This window comes from Anopheles merus, chromosome 3L (assembly GCF_017562075.2).
Source record: "Anopheles merus strain MAF chromosome 3L, AmerM5.1, whole genome shotgun sequence".
Lineage (NCBI taxonomy): Eukaryota > Metazoa > Arthropoda > Insecta > Diptera > Culicidae > Anopheles > Anopheles merus.
In genome coordinates this window covers 6,411,167-6,437,188 of record NC_054085.1, presented here as the reverse complement: position 1 = coordinate 6,437,188, position 26,022 = coordinate 6,411,167, and the positions used below count along the sequence as shown (strand labels likewise).

At 40.7% G+C, this 26,022-nt stretch overlaps 1 protein-coding gene across 6 annotated transcripts in view; it reads right to left on the bottom strand.

Moving 5' to 3' along the window:
* LOC121598294 (protein O-mannosyl-transferase Tmtc3) overlaps positions 1 to 26,022 on the bottom strand; it is a 154,060-nt gene that overhangs the window by 41,508 nt on the left and 86,530 nt on the right. For all 6 annotated transcript variants that reach the window (XM_041924910.1, XM_041924915.1, XM_041924914.1 and 3 more), the window contains one exon: positions 15,753 to 15,868. In XM_041924910.1, coding sequence (XP_041780844.1) covers positions 15,753 to 15,868 — 116 coding nt within the window. The remainder of the gene's footprint in view (positions 1 to 15,752; positions 15,869 to 26,022) is intronic.

Below are 26,022 nucleotides of genomic sequence, written 5' to 3'. Positions count from 1 at the left end.
TATATATGTTATTATCCTTGTTTTTTTACTTAGAAAGGAATGAATTAAAGGCCATATTGCTTAAAACTTATTATTAAATTATCTTTACAATTATTTACAGAAAAGTAAAATTACTTATTTTCCCCAAAAAACCCTTTTTTACAAGTCTCAGTCTATAACATGTTTTGATTCGTTGTACATGTTAATGTTACAGTATCTGCATAATCATATTCAATAAAATATTGTGTAACTGTCGAGAAGTAAAGCAAGGTGTTGATTAAAATGTGTTTTGCGGTTAAACAAACATTACACCTGGTTAGCCCAGAGCTTAGGTTTGATGCAATATATTTGATTATGTATTGGTTTTTATGTAGAAACAATATCTAAAAGTAATTGTTTTGAAGTAATTTTCTAGCCAAGATGAGAAGAGTAGACGCCTTCAGGCGTTTGTAAACCTTCCAGAGTTCATATTTACAGTGGCCAGCAAAATAAAGTGGCCACTACATACAATTTTACATTTTTAACATTTTTTCTCTGAAAAATGAAGTTATTGTACTGCTTTATTTTTTGAAATATTGTTCGTGATATGCTTAAGAATGCGAAGTACCATAGAATGACAAAAATGAGAAGATTGCTTCAAGAAAAATTTTTTTTTTCCAAAATTGATCAAAATCACTGTGCCAAAATAAAGTGCCCACTTTATTCATTCCACAGAAAATATTTTTCTGAACAAATATAACATCAAAATTATAATTTATATGCAATCCTCTGTCATTCTTTACATGTTCGAGGATCTTTGGCGTGTTTTTTTTTAATTTTTAAAGGTTTATCTAGTTCTGCATCTAGTTTTTGCATCTGGTTCTTCGCGAGCGTTATCCAGAGCTTTAAATTTAAATTTATTTGTTTGTTACGACAGTTGTATCAACCTTTGCTCCTAGAATCTGCCACAAATTCTCGATGGCACTAAGATTTAGACTTTTGGAGGGACATGCAAGGTGTTTTATACGATACGAGTTGAGAAATGTTTTTGTATTGATTGTGTGTGTTGAGATACAGGCTAATGTAGGAACATATTTTTAGTTTTCAAAACTTATTTTTTAGTTTTCAAAACCCTGGCCACTGTATATGAACATTAATGCGTAAATATTCATTTCAAAATTATCATCGTGTTTGTGTTGTTCGATGCCAATTGACATATGTATTACTCCGCAATGGTTTTTGGTAGTTTGTGAAAAAATAATCATCGGATTTGAAGCACTTACTAAAAAATACCTTGAGAAATACTGATTGGGAAGTGTACACATCATTTCAGCATCCAGACGCTTAATACTAATCTGAAAAACTGACTAAAAGCTTCTAGCATCACACAGATTTCTTAACACAGCATAAACTGATTGCATTTCCTGTGCTGCTTTTTTACAATTTTATAGGTACAATTGAATTCATTATGCACATTTTCAACGATACGGCATTGATTAGCAATCTTCGTTGAGCGTTATGACAAAATTCTAAGATTAGGTTAGCTCGTAGTTGTGAACTGCTTTGGCAACGTCTAAATAAAAAGTAATGAAGTGCTTGATGTCTCCTAAACGCAAAGCAACGTCGTGTCGAAAATGTACTCAACTTGTTGATAATTCTTCCATTTTTAAAATCAGATAAATGTTACTTGTTTTTTGCCGGCAGTTTTGAATGAACAAAGAAAAAAAAAATGCGCGCGCCCCGTACGCACGAGACGATCGCGAACGATTGCGAACGATTTTAATGAACCACGGAATAACGACGCCCGGCACGATACTTTCCACTAACTAACAGCCCTAAAGCAGCTTAAAAGCTTCCCCGGTGCGGTGTAGAGTACTACCAACTAATGACGATTTCATTTTAAATCCTCCCGGATCCCCCGACTGCTCTGGCCGAGTCCCCGTCTGCGGAATATATAGGACACTTTTAAGTAAATGCGACCGTCCACGAGCAGCGCACACGCAAACACCAGCCAAGGATCGTTTTGGCGTTATCTCAAGCGGGCTAAAGTGCGTCTTAATTTTTGATTACAGTTCAATGTGATGTGATTCAGCCCAGCGCGGTGTAGTGAGACTGGGTGGCAGAGGGTGAGTGATAAAAATCTCCCATTACGATGAATCTCAACTTCCTTTCCACTTTCAACTCGCACTGCCCACGAAAGCAAGACTTTGTTACCTTGGAGCGGGACGACGACAAACGCGCACCCGAAACATTCATTGTAATTTGGTGCTGCTAATGGCCATCCTCCTCTCGTTCCTCTCTCTCTCTCTCTCTCTCTCTCTCTCTCTCAATGGCATCTCATCATGCTACCCGTTTTTAATGGATGCAGAAACTCGGGTGGGATGGGATGTAATGCAAAATGCCCCGCTACCGGTTGGTGAAGTAACCGATCGGGAATCGAGAAAAGAGTTGGTTAGGAAATATTGCAGCGCTTGGTAGGAGCAGTGGATGTAACGTAACTACTATTTACTCGCACAAAGCGAATGAGCTCGAAAATGCGACCCGGTGTCTCGGTCGAGCATCACCGGACCATCCAGATTGTCTTTTAAAAGGCACCAATAACACTAAAATTCACACTTTAGACCCATCCATCCCCGGCTCTGTGAACGCAGTAGCGCATTTAATTGCGTAATAAAAATTAGTTCCCGTCGGATGGACTTCTTCCCACAGGATTCGGGGACTTGATTACTGCTCGAACATCGGACCGTCGACGTGTACATCCCACCCGACACGGATACAGTACTTGACCACGAGGTAACCTTAGGGGTGGTGCATATATGCAACCGAGGAGCTAAAAGTAGTTTCACTCTCGATTTAATTTGTCAGTAATTTCTTTACCAGCCGGACCATCCGGCTTAGTCAGGATGGTGCTTTTTAGGACGAAGAGTAAAAAAAAAAAACGAAGGAAGGCTAGTGAATGTACAATAAAACTTGGATGCACAATCCGGTGCTGCCCTCAGTCATAAACTTCAACGTAGAGATAAAGGACTTCCTCAGAAGGATGAGAAAAAAAATACATCTATATAAAAACTGCCCGTTTAAGTTCACTATATCCTCCTTCCATTTCGCAGCACGGTACAAAGAAACGAAACACGTTCACGATCCCTCATCGACGTTGCTGAGAGTAAAGCAATGTGTGTTTTGCTGCCGGGAAAATCCTTCCGTACCGCCATCCGGTGCACCCTACGAGTGTGTGTGTGTTAGCGTGTTTGTTTTGGAATTTATGATACTGGTATGGTGTTGCAGTGGGTGCACTTCGTTAAAATATCTGCGCAACGAAAGTTTGCTAGTCTATTCCTGCACGATGAAAAACAACCCGTTTCCATTGTGAAGTTTTGACCATAACGTTAGTTTGCATAATAAATGAAATAATTGATTTGTTATGTATGATCGTAAATTTGACTGGAAGAGTGGATACGCTTCTCAACAGGTTAAATAATACGACAATAATGTTTTTGGCTTTGCTAATGATTAATGTTGTTAGTTGACCTACTTTTACAACTATAAATAAATCAATACTGCACGCCGTGTGTTTGTGGAGAACCTGTGCGAAGAGTTTTCCGCAAACATACATATACATCTCGGTTATAGCACTACAAACCAAAACATATGGTACGGGCCAAACACTCTCGCTGGTAGATCGTTATGGGAAGGAAAAGTCCTGGAAGAGGTTAAATATTTCAACTGTTTTCGGTAATTGTTGTGTACATATTTGCTTCAGCTTGCAACTGGCAGAGGGTTTAGGGCTACCTGAAGCATACTGCCATGATTCGGCCCCCGAGTACACTGATCCCGGTGACTGCATTTTAAGTTGCTTTGCTACCCGTCGTTTCGGCTGGCGCTGGGGTCCAGTTTATTTGTACGTTCGTGCCTTGAGCTTGGTAAATTAGTGTATCTCTTGTGCAAGCGGAGAAGCAACGATGCAACAAAGTTGAGATATTTCGACCTCGAGAAATGGTTACACAGACAGACCCCGGCTAACGCTGATGTGCTTGACGCAAACCTATACATCGTACTTCGATGCACACTGCCATCCTCAGCATGGTTAGCTTCAAGACTTCGTCTACTCCGCCGCAATTGGGGCGTAGTCGATGACGTACGAAACGTAAAACTCGTATCTTGCAGCTGCTTGGGCATGACTGTTTGCGAACGTTACTTTTTGCCGTGGCAGGACGGTGGAGCAGTACCAGGAGTGATGTGAAAATGAAATGAAAAATGAGTGCCCGACAGATAGCAACCCGACCGACACTAACTGTACGTGCCATCATGTGCTTCGAGCGATGGGCTGCTGGGGGAATTGCATCCGTGCACTTTTGACAGATGCAACCACTAACGCCAACCGAACCATCCTCACACCTGTAATTCAACTTTTATCGCATCGTCTGTCCCGTCAAACTGTGCTCGATTTGTGCTAGCCTTAAGGAGCCGTACGGTGAGATTGCATCATCCTTGGGAAAGCATTTACGGAGCTAAATAATGCTTGCTGCGGAAAGCATGATGGGGGGATGGAATTAAGGATCTATGTTTAGCGCATAATTGGGTTCACGGGCTGGGTATGGGAAACGGTTGGTTCATAACTGAGTTTGCTTTCCGAAAGGACCACTTTCCGAATGGAAACCCTTTTTCCCAGAATCGACGCAGATGGGATACTCGAGCGGTCCTTCCCATGGCACATAAGAAGCTCGGCTGGACGTTTGGGATGTAATGTCTGATGTAATTAGTTTCCTTCACCGCATCTTCCCGAATGTATATCGATCGACCGTAGTGAATCTCGGAGTGCTAGTGACCTCTACGTACTCGCTCTCGGCCATCTTCTGTACTATGAAACGGTTGCAGCTCGCTATAAATGATCGTAAATCGACGAAATGAATCTTTTGATACGATTACCGAAAAAATCCAAAACCTTTAACGTGTTAGCTTTGGGGTACAACCCGGTTCGTTGTATCATAATTGGAGTTGTATTACGTTATAGGGCAGCTTATGAGTTGATATGAGCAATTAGTTTACTCCCTACGTTTTGCAAATCATTACATTACATGGTGAATGTTTAAGCAGTTTTGAATATTGTTGATAGCTTCATTCAAACCGCAGTTGCAACATATATGAAAATGTTTGAAAATTTATATCGTAATTGAATATTGAATTTTAAATTAAAATAGTATAACCATGATACAACATTATCATAACCAGTTGAAATATTTCTCCATATTCACTCCAGAAATACTGACCTGCAAAGAGAAAGAGAAAATAAAAATTATTCCAGTATTCACGTGCTTCCTTAAAAGTTCAGACAGAACATAGAATGTAAAGATTTGATGTTTCAAACCACAACATAAGAGCAGCACTCATCCCAGGTATACGAGGTGGCCAGGGCATCAAACCTGGTCCCTTGACGCTCGTACACCATTACGAGCTCGTCGCTTAAATTGTCGTTCCACCATCATCATTTCGGCACGACATGTTCCATTCGGGACACCGTTATCGTGTCTGATGATGGTGTATATACGGTACTACCACCGCGCTTGACTGGTGCGCGTGGTGGTGTAAATGGGCAAAACCTTTTTTCTCTCCCCCACCCCGGAGCAAATGTAAACCATTGCCGCCACTAATAACATCATCTCACACCGGTAACATAAACGCTAATGTGTAACGTATGAGCGGCTCATGTGCGGTACTGCTCCCGATAGAAACGAACACCTTTTCCCCGTGCTTGTTTACGGTTACTACGCAACTACACCGCTGAGAAGCTTGTGGCATCTCAACATACTGTCGCTAAGCAGTGAGAAGGACAGGGCGGTAACGAGTAAAAATATCCGAATAAAACACCATTCCACCAGACCATTCCATTCAAATTTAAACGTGAAAATTCAATGCGTTGCACATGTAACGATAATAAATATGTGTAAAATATAAACATGTCCGTCATGGGTTCAAGCCCCGAATAGACCGTGTCGCCGAATACGTAGGACTGACTATCCTGCTACGGAAACAAAAAGTCACTGAAAGCCAAGCCCACTTCACTAGTAGGTTCAGACAGGCCTTGACCGGCAGGGTTACCAAGCAGTTCCAAAGCATCATCGTAATTAAAACTGTTCAATGCAACGTTTTAGTGCGTAGAATGAATTATTTAGAACAGTCTGCCAATATAGCGAGGAACTACGAAGTACAACATGTAGCAACAATGTTATTGAAACAGATTTAGGAAAAACATAATCGTAATGATGCACGTAGTTCGAGGTATGTTAAAAACATGTCTAAACAAAATCAATATTCAAAACTCTTATATGCTTCAAAATTTTACTATTACCTGATTGAGTATCTCAGCTGATATACACAGGGATTTGATTCTTGTATCTGTTCTTGTTGTGAGAAGACTGAGCGTTCTAGATTGAAAATTTTAACCATATTTAAGAGTTTTCTAACTTTGGGGCCCTTCACGATATTAGTCAGTTTTTTGTATGGAGTTTGACAGTTGGAGGCTGAAATTATGTAAACACTCCATATAAAACCACACTCAAAACTAGCCTGCAAATTTCAGTCTAGATTTTTCTAGCCTCAAAGCTAGAATTAGATTCGAGTACCTGCTCGAAAAATTGCAAAACAAGGTGGTGTTTACATTTGTCCCAAGGTGCATGAAAGAGATCTGGTGATGGAATTCAGAATCAAAGTGTATGTAGACCAGGTGGTCTCATATCATGCTTTTTATAACCAAATTTGAATATCACTTTTTGACATGATGGGTGAAAATTTTTGTTCAAACAAGCTTTCTGGAGGCTTGACCAATACACAAAACACTCTTAAAATCTTCATTCAAAAGCGGAAGCGATAAAAATCAGCCTTCTAAATTCATACATCTTGGGATAAGCCCACCTGTATATTATAACCACTCAGATAGCTGCTCGAAAACTGCTATAGAATTCAAACAGCTGACAGGCTGAAATTTCAGCCTACAAACTTAAAACGGAAAGGACCCCTTTCTTTGTTTCTAAGGTTGCCCGAATTGCGCTTGGATGGTGTTCAATTAGGGTGTATGTACGCCGTAGGTAGTGTTGGGTAAAGTAGCACAATTAAGTGTGCTGTGCGCACACGCACATTGCCTTTAGTGTGCTGTGCGCACTGTGCGCACAGTGCGCACTTGGAACCAGTGCGGAAGTGCTAGCACAGTGCTAGCACTTTCGCACAGTGCTAGCACAGTGCTAGCACTTTCGCACAGTGCGCTCTCTGAGCACAGTGCGAAAGTGCTAGCACAGTGCTAGCACTTTCGCACAGTGCGCTCTCTGAGCACAGTGCGGAAGTGCTAGCACAGTGCTAGCACTTTCGCACAGTGCGCTCTCTGAGCACAGTGCGGAAGTGCTAGCACAGTGCTAGCACTTTCGCACAGTGCGCTCTCTGAGCACAGTGCGGAAGTGCTAGCACAGTGTTAGCACTTTCGCACAGTGCGCTCTCTGAGCACAGTGCGGAAGTGCTAGCACTGTGCTAGCACTTTCGCACTGTGCTCAGAGAGCGCACTGTGCGAAATGCTAGCACTGTGCTAGCATTTCGCACTGTGCTCAGAGCGCACTGTGCGAAAGTGCTAGCACTGTGCTAGCACTTTCGCACTGTGCTCAGAGAGCGCACTGTGCGAAAGTGCTAGCACTGTGCGGAAGTGCTAGCACTGTGCTAGCACTGTGCGAAAGTGCTAGCACTGTGGTAGCACTTAAGGCACTGTGCTGTGCTGTGCGCACAGTATGGTGTGCTGTGCGCACAGTGCGCACAGCAGCACTTTACCCAACACTAGCCGTAGGATATTATGAAACGATGTAAATGGTTGCATCTTTGTTACTAGCGCTTCCTCAGTACATGTGTGCATCGCTACTGGAGGGTTATGAAATTTTTAATCTATTTGTCAAGTATTAATATGCTCCTGTCTACGTGCTCACGTAACAGTAACGAGCTTTTGATAGGAAAGATAATATAAGTATATGGTTGCTAGACATCGGAACGACGTTCTAAATGAACACCTGTGACTTAGTCAAGTCAACATAAGTAGCTAAGCGATTTCAATTAGTTCTCAAAACGTTATTGCTATTAAAGGTGCTCTTCTTTTTTAAATTGTTATTTTTAAATTAAAACATCAGACGCTGCGTCTACACAAAGGATTGCTTTATACATATGAGGTATTGAAACTTGTGTTTTTTTGACCCTATTGAAGATTCGAGTCTATTTGTGTTCGAGTGATCGCAAAACAATTTAATATACGTTCACACCATTAATATCTAATACGTATTCACAGCGTATAAAAACACGCCCCAGTTCGGTTACTAAAACTACCCATAGAAGGAATTAAACAGATTCGAATACTTAAAAAAACCGTTTCGGGAGGCCGATATTAAGTTCATCTAAAAATAGTAACGTGATGGAGCGTGATTTTGACATAGAGCCATACGTCCATATATATAAAGGTAGGCATGCAGTATCAACACAATATTGTAAACCAACAACGAATGAACCGTGAGCGTACAAGAACGTTCGTGCTAATGTTTCAATCGGACCTACAAGGTAATAAACATTTGTTTCCCAGATTAAGAGTTATTCCGGAAAATTTTGTTGGTCATGTTAGGTCGATGCTGACGCAAGAGAAATGAAGTCAATCAATCAGATGATTTAATTATTTATAACTGCACAAAAAAATTAAGGACGACTTTTCCAAAGGTTAGATTTCACTTCATGACGGTAAAGCACAGTAAGCAATGAAGTACAGTCATGTTCACTACTTTGAGGGATTGAGGTTTCAGGCATTCTTCATTGGAAAATAAACAGATCTATTGATAAAATTGTTTAACATTGTTTCATTTCCCTTTTTGCCAGCTAGTTAAATAATGATAAAAAAAAAGATTCCTCGAAGGGACTGTAAGCGACATCGACACATACGGTACAACTACTGGGAATACATTTTCACTCCTAATAATGACCGTTTGTGTTCGTGGGGTATACAACAAAGGCTGTGTGTGTGTGTGTGTGTGTGTGTGTGTGTGTGTGTGTGTGTGTGTGTGTGTGTGTGTGTGTGTGTGTGGTGTGTGTGTGTGTGTGTGTGTGTGGTGTGTGTGTGTGTGTGTGTGTGTGTGTGTGTGTGTGTGTGTGTGTGTGGTGTGTGTGTGTGTGTGTGTGTGTGTGTGTGTGTGTGTGTGTGTGTGTGTGTGTGTGTGTGTGTGTGTGTGTGTGTGTGTGTGTGTGTGTGTGTGTGTGTCAAGAATGCACCTCCCTGTATCCTGTCCCATTACCATAAATTCTGCGTGTTCCGCTATACCGCTCACCAGCACCGCCACCTGATATCGAACGATGTGCCGATGTTTGCTTTTCCGTTTGTCACTCAATCATTGCGCTTACTCGTGGCATTCGAAACCGTTCGTCACCTCGCCCATCCGGCACTGGAATTCACTCTCTTCATGCTCCCCTTTCTTTCCTTTCTATCCACGGATGAAAAAAGGGTTGAAAGGTTCGTAACACAGCTTTCATGGCAAGGGGGGTCTTTCTCACCACCTTCCCTTGCAGCTCCACCGTAAGGGAAGTGCGTTGAAATGCGCTTCAACACGCTGCGACAGAATTCGGCACTGTGGAATGCGAAAGTTCCGGACAGAAGACGAATATGTCCTCCCGAACTGAGCAAACATACAGTCGACGGAACTGGCTGGTTTTTTGGAAAAACACACATCAAGGGTCACCAAATAAACCAAACATAGACAGACGCAGAGACACGCTCACATACACATGAAAACGCACGAGAAAATGTACGGGTTAGCGGCACTCGAGAGCGCTGAACAACATCCTTCGAACGTGTTCCACATGTTGGTTGACGTGGTCCGTAGCTAACATGGTGTGGCGTAAAGGGGGACCGATTTATAATATTGTTTGAAAGCGATATTTCAAGCCACGCTGACGGTCTTTTACGCATGCCACCGAGACTCGGGCCCGGGACGACAAAATGGATGAACTGCACATCAGTCAGAGTCACTGGGGGTTACTGTGCTGGAATGTACTGCTGAGTGAAAGTTTTGAAACAGTTCGAGATGCTTATCATGCTTTTTGGGAAGGGTTTCTAAACCCCGCAAGGGTGCTAGAATTTCGATTTTCCCAGAGACGACCACGGACAGCATTCCGTAGATGTTAGAGTGTGGTTTAATTGAAATTTGTCACACAACAAAGCAACTACTGTGCGATAGTTTAATGTGTAGAAGCGTATATTGCCTTATGGAAGCAACATTTCGGTGCCGGATGTGACGCTAAAATGACCGCAAAGTTCGTGCACGTTGGAAAATGATACGGGAGGCCTCTCCACGCTTTGAACATTCTAGCCTTCTGGGCCTTCTGGTTTAGAATTGATTTATGTTTCCAATTCCGTTTTGATCTATGGTAGAATTATGCACTGCTGTTTTACGAATACTAGTATAATCGCTTTGCATGGTTGCGTACAAACTTCCAAGGGGAGGATATTGTTAACAAATACACACTCACAATAGTTTGCGGTGAGGAAACACAATGTATGATTTCCGTACCTTTCCCCGTTAAACCGCTGGTTCTAATTTTTCCCATTTTCCGGCACGTGTTGGTTCAGAACCTCATCTGGCACATTCCTCGTAATGACAGCTAGTCGAGGTACTGGTCGGAACGGATCGAAAGAGTGTGGTTGCAAAAACATTGCTTTTTTATTACATTAGACAACACTCAACGATGGCCAATCATTACATTGATTTGAAATGATTACTAATTGAAAATGACCCACTTGTTCGCAAATTTCCGTGATATGTAGGGTTCGTGAGTACAAAATAAAATTATATAAAATTAAATTCAAAATTAACATGCACAGGCTTGAATTTCAACTTGAAATATTTTAAACCAGCTTATCATAAATAGTGCTTGTTGCTTAGCGAACTTTAAAAATATCTACATTTTATCTACACTTAGTGTATCCTATGTTAGAAACGATTATTATCTTTAACCTATCCAACTCCATAACTCCAAATTATCGCCCATTGTTAAATATATTATTAAATTCTGGAGAAAAAAAAAATGTGTGCATAAAGGCAGGCAACACAGAATCAACCTTGAGCAAGTAAACGAAGCAGGTTAGTAGCGTCAATTGTTTAGTTGCGTTAGACGTATCTTAAGACAAGCATCAGCATTTCAGTTGAGCGTCATATGCTGGTGGCTAAAGATTTATTCCTTTTTGCTTCTAAAAACTGTTAACTTGGGTTCACAAAGAGACTAAAAGTAATGCACCGGTATACTTTCAGTCCAATAAAGAAAATATAAACAAATACAAGCAAGAATGCACTCATGTTTCCATAATTATAAAATATGAAAGTAAAGTAAAATTTCACAAAACTTTGTAGTTGTGAAATAGATTCACGAGAAAGAGAAGAAACCTTCCTTCCTATGAGTCGCAGACTTTCTAAGACTGAATACATCTTCTTTTTAAGGCTTATGACATTCCCATGACCACGATCGCGTGAATTTGGTCATAGGACCAACGCAACATAACACAAGAGCAAGGGTAGGCAGCACATCTGGTATAACCTTACGGGTTGACAAATAACATTAATGATTTAACAAAAATATATTACGAAAATAAATGAGCAAAAATCAACTGAGTTATCAGGACATATCTTAAAAAGTAACAATTAATCTTTAATAATACTCTACTATTACCAAAATATTTCTCTTACACACTCTTTGATTAATGTTAGAACAAAAAAGTTTGAATCCTATCCTTTAACTATTACCATCCAGCTAGATAATTCTGGCAAGATTAAAAAATAAATTTTCATCGCTGCTTGTTAACTCGCACTCGTCAAGTGGTTTGACCTGTCTGGAGCATTGTTGTGTTTGTTTCCGCTTCCTTCACTCGGCACCGGATGCCAGTAATGTTGTATTGCTATAGTTGAGAAGTAGTGAGTGCAGAGAGCAGAATGAAGCGAGGGAAAAAACATCCCATCATGTCAGACATATTTCTTCCTTTACAGAAGCTTCACAATTCCGGTGTAAAAAGGAAATAACTTGCAACAATCGTCTGGGCTGAAAGCTCGCCTGACAAGACGATGAAACCCTCACCTGCCCAGGAGCGTGGCGAGATGCATGGTACTGGCTCCGTTCTACTTCACTCCTCCCACAAGCTATGGCGTAAAAAGTATCGAAATGATGGAAGAACTTTGCACATGTCGTCAGCTTTTTTGGTGTCCGTGTCGTCACGTCCTGTCGACCCGTGTTGACAGTTGACTAACACTTCCGCTCTGGCTGGATGCAGCTACCTGAAGGATGCATCGGCAAGAGACGGTCGGATGAAACGAACAGCAAGAGGGAGAAAAATTTGAAATACAACCCAAAACTTCCTCTGCTGAATGACCCCAGGGTATGCATGGGACGCAAAATAAAGCTACAAGAAACTAGTAAGAATGATAGTGATAAGTCTCGTTGAGGTTTCTTCTCGTCAACGTCTTTGCAGCATTATAAGGACGGTTGTGGATCGAATGCTTTTGTGTTTTATTTCACTGCAGCTCGTGCTTGAGTTGAGCAGTGATTCATCAACCCGAACAACAATAGGAATGCACTCGCTCCGAGGAGATACTGTATGTCCCGGACTTCATTGCTCATCTTCATTTAATTTTCGATCCTACCAAATCCAATGACCGAATAGCCTGCGTTACCATCGTAGATTAAGCAAATGTCAGAGCACATTGTGCTTACGTACAGCCACGGATGGAATAAATCAGAACCGGTGTCCTTTTCGCATTCGGAAGAGCTTCTTCTTACCTCGCAGGATAGAGAGCACCGGTTTGTGACTAACAACGGACTCACCGGCAAAGAGATGTTGCTCGCAAGAGGATATGTTCTGATGCTATTGAAGATCTTTTGTGACAGGATTCCTTTTTGCTTGCCACATTAAGCCAATAAAGCTTGAGTGTCGTTCTAGTCGTTGTTCCGTCCTATGTCGTTGCGTTTCGTAAAACACAGAAGATGAATTGAATTATGAATACATCGATATTTCATTACGATCGAGTAGCTTTGCTGCGTTTGAGCTGTTGCGGCCCTAGAGGCACTGCTCGCTTGTCATGCTGAAGATGTACGTGGAATTTTAATACCAGTCAGCATTCATTTCTGGCAACACTTACCGGTCGACCGAGCTGACGAGTGGGGTTTGACACAGAAAAATGCATCCATTTATTTGATCGTGTTCGGAATGGTAAAGCAAACATGATTCGTATTGAGAGCTGCTGAACTCCCTTGCTGGTTTCCCTGGCCTTTGAATGATTTTCTCGACGCGCTTTCCCTCTTGGGTCAGCTGGCAAGACTGAAATAATGAACTTTACGTGTCTTTTGGTGCATGACAGATATGACCCAGCATTTGGCATGACTTTGTGACATTGGATTTAATGGAATGCTAACTACATAGGCATTGACAGCCATTATCGAGCTTGTTGAGTTGAGTTTTATTGAGATTGATTTACCTGCGTGCATGCGAGTTGGATCTGCGAAAAAACTTGGTACAACCGTCTGGTGATTTTCAAAAAATTATTGATTGACTATTATTTTTTGACTTTATTGCGTCAATTTTTTAAACCTGTTAACGATTTTTATCTCCAAGGCTAGTATGTTTGCCAAATAGCTATCTGATTTTTTAGTAAGCGACTGTCGATAACATTCTATGTACCGTTGCTTATTAGACAAATACACAATTAAAGAGAATATATAAATATAATAGAATACAGATAGACAAAACAAGCATTTTTATTATGATAGTGATGGAATGAGTCTTACCCAATTGTATTGTCTTACACAATTTATGATTTTTAAACAAAACCACCACGCTTCAACGCGGTAATACTGCTTAATCAGGTAAACTACAAATGTATAATCAATACATTTGTTTGCATTATAGGAATTCAAACATTCAGCTATACCCAATTTGAATTTAAATTTGATTGAACACGTTTGGTCGTTTGACACATGAGGGGGACACTATTTGAATTATTGCCCAAAGCGTGCTCATCAAACGGGGTTAAACTGTTGACCCAATCATATCTAATGCCAGGTAAGGTTGGAAAAGCACTATTTCAAAACATATTGAAAATGGAATGCATTTTGAACAGCGCAAAGCAAACAAAAATATTATTGATGGGTGCATTTGCAAATTTTGCCTGCAATAATTCAGGTCAACCAGGATGGTTGCCAACATATCACAAGGGCAATAAGTGAACTGCTTTTTTTTTCAATGATAACAAATTTCTGCCAGCCGTTGTGAGGTACAAAAACATCCTTTCATGTTATACGAACGACAGAGATACACATTCGCATCAAAACAGAACCCTTTTCCCGAAGCCAATATTGTGGATAGTGTGAAATGAATCCTGCAAAAAGAATAAAGAAAGAAAAGCTGCATATCTGGTCCACAGGGCATCTGCAATCGCATCGAGTCACTGGGAAGCTTGCATCTATGTATCCTTGTGGTCTTTCGACGACCCTTCGCCACTGTCGAGCGAAGTAGGACACGCTATTCGGTGTTTCCCATTACGCGCACTACAAATGATGCCGCATGATGTTCATCCGTGGCAACAACATAATGTTTGCCCGGCCGGTTCCGTCCCCCGTCTCGTCTGTTCTTCAATGTTCAGTTCTACAAACTGAGACTCCTGGGCGGAAAAGAGAAGGACCCTACTGAACGGTAACAAACCTGATGAAAGGATGCACTTGACGGTAGCGAAAAATAATCCAACCAGAGATTTGCACAGCTGAACCGACACCAAACAACTCTCCATGCTTGCAGCATAAACCTGTGTGAAGGTGCAGCGGATAAGGCCAGCCGGTGGATCTCGTTGGAAAGCTAGTGCTTTTATCACTCCGCTGCCAATACGGCGTACGCTAATGCACTTCGTTTTCGCCAAAGATTTCAAAGGGGGATTTCTCGGCTGAAAATGCTTTTAAATCCTGATTGCAAGTGAATCGCGAGCTGTTTCCACACGCAATATCGCTTACACAGGTCAGAAGTATCTGCCGCTTTCAACTGTGAGTGAAGTAAGCTGAGCAAGTAAATAATACTGCGATTTTAACATAGAAAATATAAAATACAGCGTAATTATCCGTTGATGGGATTTATGATTAAGGCAATAAGGGCCGGTATCGTGGTACAGTCGTCAACTCGTACGACTTAACAACATACCCGTCATGAGTTCAAGCCCCAAATAGACCATTCCACCAGACGTAGGACAAACTATCCTGCCATGGGGGAAATCAATTAGTCACTGAAAGCCAACCTCATGAGTGGTACAGGCAGGCCTTGACCAACAACGGTTGTTGAGCCGAAAGAAGAAGAAGAAGCAAGATAAGATAAAGGAAATGTTATGTACTCCTGTATTGAACATTGGTATCCTTATTTAACTGGCATATATCTGTTTCTCACTTGTTTGGTTTTGACGGCATAGCATTAGAAAAAGTTTTTTTTAATTTTTTTTTGTATTTTTTTACATATAATTTTTTTCATTCTTATTGTTAGAGTATTGTTCTGTTTTATGGTGTCCTGGATAGATAGTTGGTTTAAGTTGCTTGGGCCACTGCGAAGGCCATGCAAATATTTCACTAAATAAATAAATAAAGTTCTTCCCCCGCTCATGAACTTGTTAGTGGAGCATAAAGTATTACATGGAGAAAAAAGCTACAAATGGTTGAAAACGACTGGTTCAAACAATAGATTGAAATATGTAACCTACAGTTAAAGCTGTACGTACCTTTTGGGCGACGAAGATTTCATAGATTGCACACACGCCCGTTATGGTGATGCCCTGCTCCTTACAAAGCATAGCCGTGGCAACAAACAGCATGGAAAGACAAAGGAATCGCCAACCTAATGATTATAGTGGGAATAAAAAGAAAATGATTCGTGTTGTTACTATTTATGAAAGATATTTATTTACAAATGTGTCAGTTTGATACAAAACACATTTTTAAATAACTTTAAGCTGTACGGTAAACCCTTCAATCTCTTGTAACCTAACGTTTTGCATGAATGTGGCAAACGAAGTGTTTTATAGAAACTAAACTTTACAGCTAAGAATATGTATTTGCATCACATATGCCATCATTGCTTTGGCGCCTAATTGACTATTAATTCTGCACGATTTGCACTGCAGGGAGAGTTTTATTGACGCTTGTGCGAACCGACTAGATGTAACTTGTTGTTTTTATTTCTTTAGTCAGTCCTCAACTATTTCCTCGCATCCGAAAGCAACACACAATGAACGATCTGTGTTTGCAATGCCAGCACTTTCATACAACGGGCGAAAGGATACGCCTTTCCAGTGAATGATAATGCGAAAACCAACAAACAGACAACAACAAAGCGTTTGAATGAGGCAAGCTTAAGCTGCCTCACGGGTGTGCAGCGACCGAGGATCAAGGCTTTCTCGAAGGGTATGTTTATGTATTGAGGAACTTTTGCGACACACTAGGGGTACCATTTCCCTCGCAGCAAACTGAAATAAGCACATGAATTGTCTAAGGAGACCAGCAGCGAAGGCTACAGTGATATCTAATAGACAACCGTCGTCTCGACTATATGCACGTCAACAGCCATGCCTGGCAGGTATTTAATTAAATGAAACATCCAGCCTACCATTTTTCATCTCGGCTCTCACACATACATGTTAGGATGTTTGCACATTAATCTTGCCTCTGTTTTATTCCACCAACATCCGGTCTATTTTTGTTCCATGATACTATCGCAACCGGCGTATGTTTTTTTTGTGTTTATTGTTTCAATGTTGCCTATGTTTGGTTACGCAGCATGTGAGCATGAGTTAAATTAACAAGTTAATATAACACATTCCTAACCACCACAATTACAGTTACATATTTCTAATAAACAACATCAACAATCCGCCTCAGATTTGCAATTCCAAATTACACTTCCACAAATGGGCTGATTTGCATAGTTTTATTGACTTACGAGCTAATTGCTTATCGAGCTGCTTAGCCAAACCACCAGCGTGCGCCAGAGCTCATCGTACAAATCAATCATTTATTAGTTTCCATTTTACAATCTACGGCACGGGCTGAAATTTATGACATCCCAGCCAAAGCTTATGCGATGTTCCGATCTCGGTGCAACTGTCGAGCGGAAATATTTCATCACTCATTACTCAACAAATTGAGATTGAATAATTCATTCCGCTTCCCGCTGCCGTTATTAAAAGCAATCGCAAAGCACCATGTTTCACCTCCGGTAGCGGCAGCAGCAGTATCAGTATATAGCAGCATGCTCCGAATGGTTTTGATGAATAATCATGACCAAAATTTTCCCTCAACACGATAATCGAATGTAACGAGAGCACAAACAAAGCTCGCTACAAAATCCGGTGCGTTGGAAAAGAGAGCGACGTCGGTGCACGATTTAATTCCTTTGCACCGTACCACTGCGCAGTGAGTGGAAATTTACATAGCATAACAAACATGTCGCAAACATACGGAATTGTGTTCGTGGAAACTGTCTGAAAAAAATAAGCTAACATCATTGAAACGCGACAAATGATGCACGTATGTATGATACATCAATGTTATGCTTGAATCGATGGAACGAAACAGATTTCAATGAAAAGTTTGTTTTTTTGGTCATGTTATATAAGCATCAACAGTGATTACACGTGGAAATTGTGGTTGAATAATGTTTCATTTGCGATTCTTGTGAAATACGTAAAGCTGTCCGCAAAATAGGAATAACAAGCAATAGTGCTCTTCTAGTTCACACTGTAAAATAAATAAAATATTAGTAACCATTCCAATAACTAGATTTTATATTCGGTTTGGATTGGATGTGGAATGAAAATACGCACTGAAGGTAAATGTTTGTAAATAGTCTGTGGTTTGTAAACTACATACACCAATTCGACATGTTTGTATGTTAGCTACAGGTGAAATTTTATGTCAACCAATATCGTTTACGAGATTAAAATTTGTTTGATTTTGATCTAAAAGTTAAACAATAGTTAATCTTCTACCTTTTTGCTGGGGCTAGGAGTGCAGGGCTTTAGCATTGATTTATCAATCATCCCAACTAACAAAATCAAATGTTTTCTCGTTTTACCCAACAGACCAGTAAACCTAAGAGAGCGGGAATGCATGTTGGTTTTGTCGCTTGGGATCTTTGTAGGCATATTATTCAATTCAAAACCCGATTTTCCTTTCTCACTTAACCTCCGTTTATGATAAATGCGCTGACGACGTCAGTACGTTTGTAAAGATCCATTTATTTTGCTCTCGGTAAAACAATCCAACGTCAGGTCGGTGTTACATGACACCGGTGAGTATGATCTAAGCGGTTCAAAGCAAAAGTCATCTTGAGAGCAAGCATAGATAGGCTAGCGGGCAAGTAGGGACACGGTGGGATTAAGTTTTGCACTAACAAGCATGCCGTGAGCCCTTCTTATTTGCGCGAGTAGTACAGAACGATCGCGCAGGATTGTTTATTTGTGTATTTATCTATTCTTCGTTATCGTTTCTGCTATTGTGGCAATCCTGAGATGAATCTAGCTGGAAGAATTTATGTAACAAACAAATGGTTTGCCAAAGGAAGAAAAAATCCTGTTGTATTGAATAGGATAGGTTAAGGGATGACCTAAAGGTTTTTATGGATTGATAAACATTGACAAAATGCTTCTTTTATTAAGACAATAAATGAATTAGAATGCTTTACGAGTTCATGTAACAAGTAGAGTTTAGAATGGTTTTAATAAAGCGTAAAAATACATAATAAAAACATACATCTATCACACATCGTTACAGCAACGTATTTTATAGTAAAGAAAAAACTTAAATTAATGTAAGAACATCTTTTTTACCAAACGCATAAGCATAGTATAAACTTTTTTATTGCAAAACGAAACCAGTGCAAATAATTTCAAAGCTGAACTCAAGCTAAATTTAAGCCCCTGAACAAAGAACAAACCCTTTTCTGCCATTCAAAGGACGTAAGCAGAAAGGTAAAAAAATATACTCCTTGTTTCCCTCTCTTCTCGTTTATCTCGGTGTGGCGGCTCCCTTTTTCCGTGAGAGTGATTATTCGCGTCTGTTTGATGAACACTAATTAAAGTACGGGCAAATATAATGACCCAATTATAATGCTGCTAATTACAAAATGAAGCAATGGTTAAATTGCGACGGTGACGGTGACGGTGAATCAGCGGTCAGTAATTTGATCCGTCCGACATTTGCATGTAATTAATAGTAATATTCCCTTCATTTACTCGCTAATCATTGTGGAGTAAAAAATTAAAACGTTGTGTGACAGGAATGAGCTTTTGGTCGTCTTTAAAATGCCTTAAACTTCCTTCATACAAAAAGAACCAGAATATCGATTAAAAATTTTACGTATTAGTATAAATTTGTTTTCCTATCTGTTCCAATTTCCAATGGTCTGGACTTGTATTTTAATGTAATTTGTATTATACATTGTATATTGTAACAGTAATATTTTGTTTCTACTGAAACTAACTTTCATAAAACGAACTGGTGATAACGAGCTATTCTTTTCCACGTCATCAAATCACCGAATTGATGCGTTTTCTTACCATTCAAATACCGTAAGAGCAATTCGCATATAATGTGAAGGGCTGCAATGACGGGACTGGGCGGAAGCGGAATAAATAAACGAAAAAAAAAGTTATTCCACTTCACCATCATGAAAAGAAAAATCGTCATCCATTACGGCAAAGCGCTGGATGTCGAAGCAGTTTTAGTACGGATCTTCCATTGGAAGATGAAGAACCAAGGTAAAGGAAATATCTGTAAATCGATCTACTCCAATCCCGGTGCCGTCTGTCAGTGGGTGATTGTTGAAACGATGACGTGTATAGATGATGAAAAATTGTTCTACCGTTCAACAGAGTGGTGTCAGAAAATCAGCAATTTTCATTCCTCCAGGTAGTGATCCCAGACGAATTGTCGAACAAACTGGCAACAAAGTATTTGGAAAATTTAGCCAAAGGCCTTTATGGGGTAAATTATGTTAAAAATACTTAGACTTAGATTTTTTGAGATGCTTTAAAAATCAATGAAGATCGTCACAAACGTAGAAAGGATCTTAAAGGAATGATATAGCTCAACGTAACAAAGCTGAACATCTTCCATTGTTACAGCTTGACGAGCGCTTAGCCTTGGGTGAAAAAGCTTTTCCATTATGCATTGGAGAGGAAGAGAGGCATACAACGGAATCTTGCGAGAAATGGCTAAAAACAGTAGCAATGACGGATAAAATGACCACCCCGGCGCACCATAACAAAGGTAGTTGAAAAAATCAAACCCACGAAACAAAAACAGATATCAGTCAGTCAAAAAAGGAAATAAAAAAACATGCTCCATCTCGACTGTTAAGCTAGCTTCTGCATAGCAAGCGTTTTACGATAAAGCTTAAAACTATGACTGAGATGGAACACACACACACACACACACACACACACACACACACACACACACACACACTGCATCGATCACGACTGGTTGACAAACGCTTTAGTGCCACGTTGTCGCCATGGGTCAGCTGCAATGATAGGATAAAATGTGCTGCAATGATGCCAAGAAAAGGACAAACAAGTATAAACGAAACATCCTGAACTATGAGACAAATGTGACAATTACGATGTGTTGATGGTGCCCTGGGGAATTCGGGCGTCCAGCATCACCAAATTGCTGTGAAGCATTTGCGTGACCTGATTTTAAAAAGGGTTCAAAAACTTTATAGCGCGAGGAAAACATTCGAGGAGAAAGTACTGCAGAGACCTAATACACATTTCAACTGATTAAATGTTGCCAGCGCAGGATGAGCACTGTTAGGGTTTAATTAAATATGGATAGATATGACAGCTGAGAGAATCTTCGCAAATGCTTCATTTCCCATTACATTATGTCGATACAAAGAGGCAATTAAAAAGATTCACCCATCGCAATCGCTGGAACTGCGCCTAGCAGCAGATAGTATTGACAAAGACACCCATTAGCGACTGCTTTTAACTGTGATGTCCATCATTGGGAGTGTGAAAAAAATAACAACTTCACCCTTTTCCCTTTGCGGTCGCGTCGATGCAATGACGCAATGCTCAAGGCACAACGTTTCGTTTGGACGGATGGGTTTTCGCATCGGTCTTAAGTGCATCCACTTAGTGCGCTTTTCTGCAGAGAAAAGCGACCAGAGACAGGCCGGATGATGCAGTGTCATCTGATGCTTTCCGGTGTTGCCGTGCCGTGCTGACGCGGGTCGACGATGTAAACGATTGGCAACCAATGCAATCTGCAACCGATCGAGGGATAGCAGTCGTTTCGGTACGGCGCAAGGTTTGCAGGGCTTTCGTCGAGTGTAGTATGCAGTATGCAGCAGGCTTTTATCATCTTATGAAGAAGGATTTTTTCGTTCAATGTATTCTTTTCTGTACTCCATCAAGAATGGCTTCAGTAGCTTGAAAATGTATTTCAAGTGGGTTGGTGCACTTGCGCAAACGGTATCATGTGAAGATAGTAAAGATTCATAGTTCATAGACAATAACATTCATAGTTAGTTCGCTTTTTTGAAGTGGCTAATACAATAGGCTTTCACTAACGATTTGATTTAATGGTTCAACAGCTTGCTTTCTATTTTTTGTTATTTATATATAAATTCATTTAATACATTTTACCGTGATTCGCAACAACTTCCTAAAAACTATTAAGTTATACTCACAATTAATTTTGACACAATGAAGTTTTGAATATCTTCAAAGCGGTTCAAAGGTTCATATAATCTTTTTAATTATATGTTACTATGCAATGAAATGCATTGAATAACTCCTGTATAAAAGTGAGAGTTCCTAGATCTTAAAAGAAAAATAAAATATTTCACTATCACAATACCATCATAGGGCCCCTTTCCGTTTTAAGATTGCAGGCTGAAATTTCAGTCTATCAGCTGTTTCCATTGTCTAGCAATTTTCGAGCGATCTTAGTGGGTATACTATATAGGTGGGCTTATCCTAAGGTGTACGTATTGAATGTTGGTTTTTATCACTTCTGCCTCTGAATGAAGATATTAAGCGTAGTTTGTGTAGTCGTCAAGTTACTAGAAAGCCTGTTCGAGCAAAAGTTTTCACCCGTCCTGTCAAAAAGTGACGTTCAAATTTGGTTATAACAAACATGCTATGAGACCACCTGGTTTACATACTTATTGTTTCTAGATTCCACCACCTGATCTCTTTAATACACCTTGGGATAAATGAAAATATCACATTATTTTGACATTTTTCGAGCAGATCTTAAGGAAGTTTTGAGGCTAAAATACTTCGTCTTCTATTATGGCTTAACGTCCTATCCTGCTGTACGGGCTTTTGAGACTTTATTCATTACCAACACAGCCGGATAGGATAATCAATCCTTGCTACAGGGAGACGGGCCATTCTAGGCTTGAACCCATGACGGGCATGTTATTGAGTCGTTCGAGTTGACGACTGTACTACGGGACCGCCCCTTAGTCTAAAATAATCTAGGCTGAAATCGCAGGCTAGTGTTGTGTGCGGTTTTGTATGGAGTGTTTACACGATTTCAGCCTCCATTTGACAAACTGCATATAAAAAAACTGACTAGAATCTTGAAATGCCCCATCGTTATATTTTCTGCAATTGAGTTGCAAGTTGGCAAGCATACAAAGGTAAGTTCCTAGAATCAGCTGCATCTTGAGATGGCTGACAAACATTCCATGTCATTTACATATTAACTTCAGCTTGAATTTCACAAGTTGAACATGTATGCACTTTTAATATTAACAGGCACCCCTAATCAATAAATACTCTCTAGCTGCTTTAAACAAAAAAAAAAGAATAATCAATTACTTATCCATAAGCATCGTCGACACTTTCCAGCTAGCAGGCAAATCGCAGTGTTGCCAAAGTTGTATGTTGTGCTGCAAGAATTTACTTTTCCAAAAGCTTGTCGTAAATAAATCACGCCCTCCGACGTTTCCCTATACTCCAAAGAAGTTCACCACAGCAACTTGCCGAAGGGTGATCGCCAAAAACGTGAAGAAAAACAAGCGTGCCAAAACGTTGGCAGGAGTAACGCGTTCCCTACGCAAAACTCAGTCCTCCGATCCGCTACAGTACGTATTGGCGTGGTTTTGTTTTTTTTTTCTCTTGCTCCACAATCTGCAATTCTGTCCGACTCCAGTAACAACTGCTGATGGAATGCTTTTCCTCGGGGGAGGAGTCTACTCGACGTTAGCAACAACGACCAAGTTCTCCGCGTTGAAGAGTGTTTCCTTGCTGTCCCGGTTTTGAAGATTGCAAGCGCGTGAAGCAATCGTGCTACTTTCTCTCGTCGTAGGGCAGGCAACAGCGCAGTTGCACCGGAATCCGCCAACAATCAGTTCAAGCTTTAATGTTTTACCCACTAACACCATCGCGGGCCAACACCTCGGTGCTACAGCATCGACGTCGTTTGTAATGAGAGAGCTTTCTTTGCTTGCGAAAAGTTCCCGACACAGCAGAGCATGGCTCGATCGTTGCACGAAATGAAGAGGCGAAGTAAACAAAATTAGGGCAGGAAAAAAAGGAGAAAAAAATCAGCCCTGCCTCAACAGGAAACAGGAACAGTGCAACTATGCATTGGTGCTGCAGTTCTTAATGATGCAACCGGATGCAGTCACGGTAGCAGCCGGAACCAAAGTCAACGTTTGCAACGTTTTGCGGGTGCATTTTGCAAAGTGATTCTTTCTTTCTACTCACTTTGCTTAAAGCTTTCTTCTAGCACTCTTGTTGCAAGATGGTCCCAGCAGTGAGTAGTAAAAATGAAAGTTTATCCCACCGGGTAACAGAAACCCCCCGGTATGGTTCATTCAAAAGCACCTTTTTTGTTCGTTGGGTGCTGCCTTCGATTGCGTTGCTTTTTGTTGTTGGAGAAAGCAATTTTCCTGTCAAATTTCCGGGAACCCTTCCAGCCAAGCACGTATTTCATTTTTACTGAAATTCATTCAAATTTACCACAACGTGGTTTTAGACGATAATGCTTTGCATTGGCATGTGTTTCCTTGGAATTCGATCAAATTATTTCCGGGTTTGCAAGAAGGCTGGTGGATTCAGGTTATTTTTACGACGTTGCAATTCTATTTGCATGCAAACATTAAATGCGATCAAAATGACGCCAAATCTCGATGTACTATGAAGTACGAACATTTCAATCTCCTTTCTCGGTATCGTGGTGCAAATTTGGAAAGGTCCGTACCATTTTTTATAAGTTTTTATGTGTTCACTACACTTCAATTTGTATCGTGAATGGTTTGCATACGAAAATGATTGGTTCGTTTCTATGTGGATTAGTCCTGAGTGCACAAACAGCGTGTTGTCGATGAGAAGAAGGAACATACAAGTCAGCATTCGTTAGCAAAGCGTTTCGTGTTTCATGTACGGATACCATATGTGTAAAAAAGGTCTGCAGCCCGAATACACTTTGAGGGTGATGACGATTAGCGCACACAAGGTTAATTTTTGTGCAAATATTCCAAGTTGCTTGTCGGTTTGAGTCGTTTCGCTTCGAGTATGTGCAATGCGCATTGCCGCATACACTAGTGATGGGTAACCGGAATCGCACCCACGGTTCGGAATCGCTTCCGAGTATTGCTACTCCGGCTCCGATTCCGATTTCGATTCCGCCCGGAGCCATCGGAGCCGTCCGGAGCCGTCGGAGCCGTTCGGAGTCGTCCGGAGCCGTCGGAGCCGTCCAGAGCCGTTGGAGCCGTCCGGAGCCGTCTGAGCCGCTGGTCGGCAAATGGAGCCGTCGGAGCCGTAGGAGGCGTTGCAGCTGTCGGAGCTGTCCAGAGCCGTCGGAGCCGTCGGAGCCGTCCGGAGCCGTCAGAGCCGTCGGAGCCGTCCGGAGCCGTTAGTCGGCAGCTGGAGCCGGTCGGAGCCGTCGTAGCAGTTGGAGCCGACGGAGCCGGTTGGAGCCGTCCGGAGCCGGTCGGAGCCGTCGTAGTTGTTGGAGCCGTCGGAGTCGTTGTAATAGTCGGAAGTATTCTGAAGCGCTTTAATTTTCCGATATCAGCGATAATTTCATTTAAAAAAACAGCTCACGAGTAAAAAAAGAGTCTTCTTCATTGATTGCTCCGAAGTTTTTTTGTATTTTTTTTTCAACAATAAAGTCAAAAATAATTGTTTGCTCGTATACATAGGGGGAAAAAATATGAATCAAACTATTATTGATCTTTATTTTCATAAAAGATGGACGGATGATTGATAGTTATATTCTTTGTCTTGTCTATGTGCCATCATGTTATTCGGTAAAAACCAAGGCGGCCTATACAATACACGTTAGTCGATGTAAACAACCGTGCAAAACTGCCATAATTAAGGCCTTATTAGACGGAGGAAAATACTGTCATTTCTCGATAGGAATTTATCTGTCAAACTAAGACTATGGCACAAAAATACCTCTCGTACGTGTAATAAGGCAAGAGAATTGTTCTGTCACCTTTCACATTTATTATTTAATTTATTGATTTTCCTGGCTTTATCCGAAAGAATCATTCGTTGTTTCTCATTTTTGTTGTTTTTATTCATCATTATCAAGAAATTCAACACGCTCTATCGACATTGACAGCAAAAATCTACTCTTGAGCAAATCGGAATAGAGCATGTCGAATTCCGATTTTCCGACTGGCATCTATCTGTCAAACCCTGTTTGAAAAATAGATTACAAAATCGAATGACAGTATTTTTCTTCGTCTAATAAGGCCTTTACACTCGTCTGCCTCGTTGCTTCGTATTTTATCAAACCCACCTCCCGTCTTAGTTCTATTGCTTCTTGACCTCCTAGTTTGATTCATTTTTTCCCTATGTGTTGAGACGTTATCTCTATATTATCTCTATATCTATATCTATATATTTTTTACTCGTGAGCTGTTTTTTTAAAAGAAATTATCGCTGATATCGGGAAATTAAAGCGCTTCAGAATACTTCCGACTATGACAACGACTCTGACGGCCCCAACGGCTCC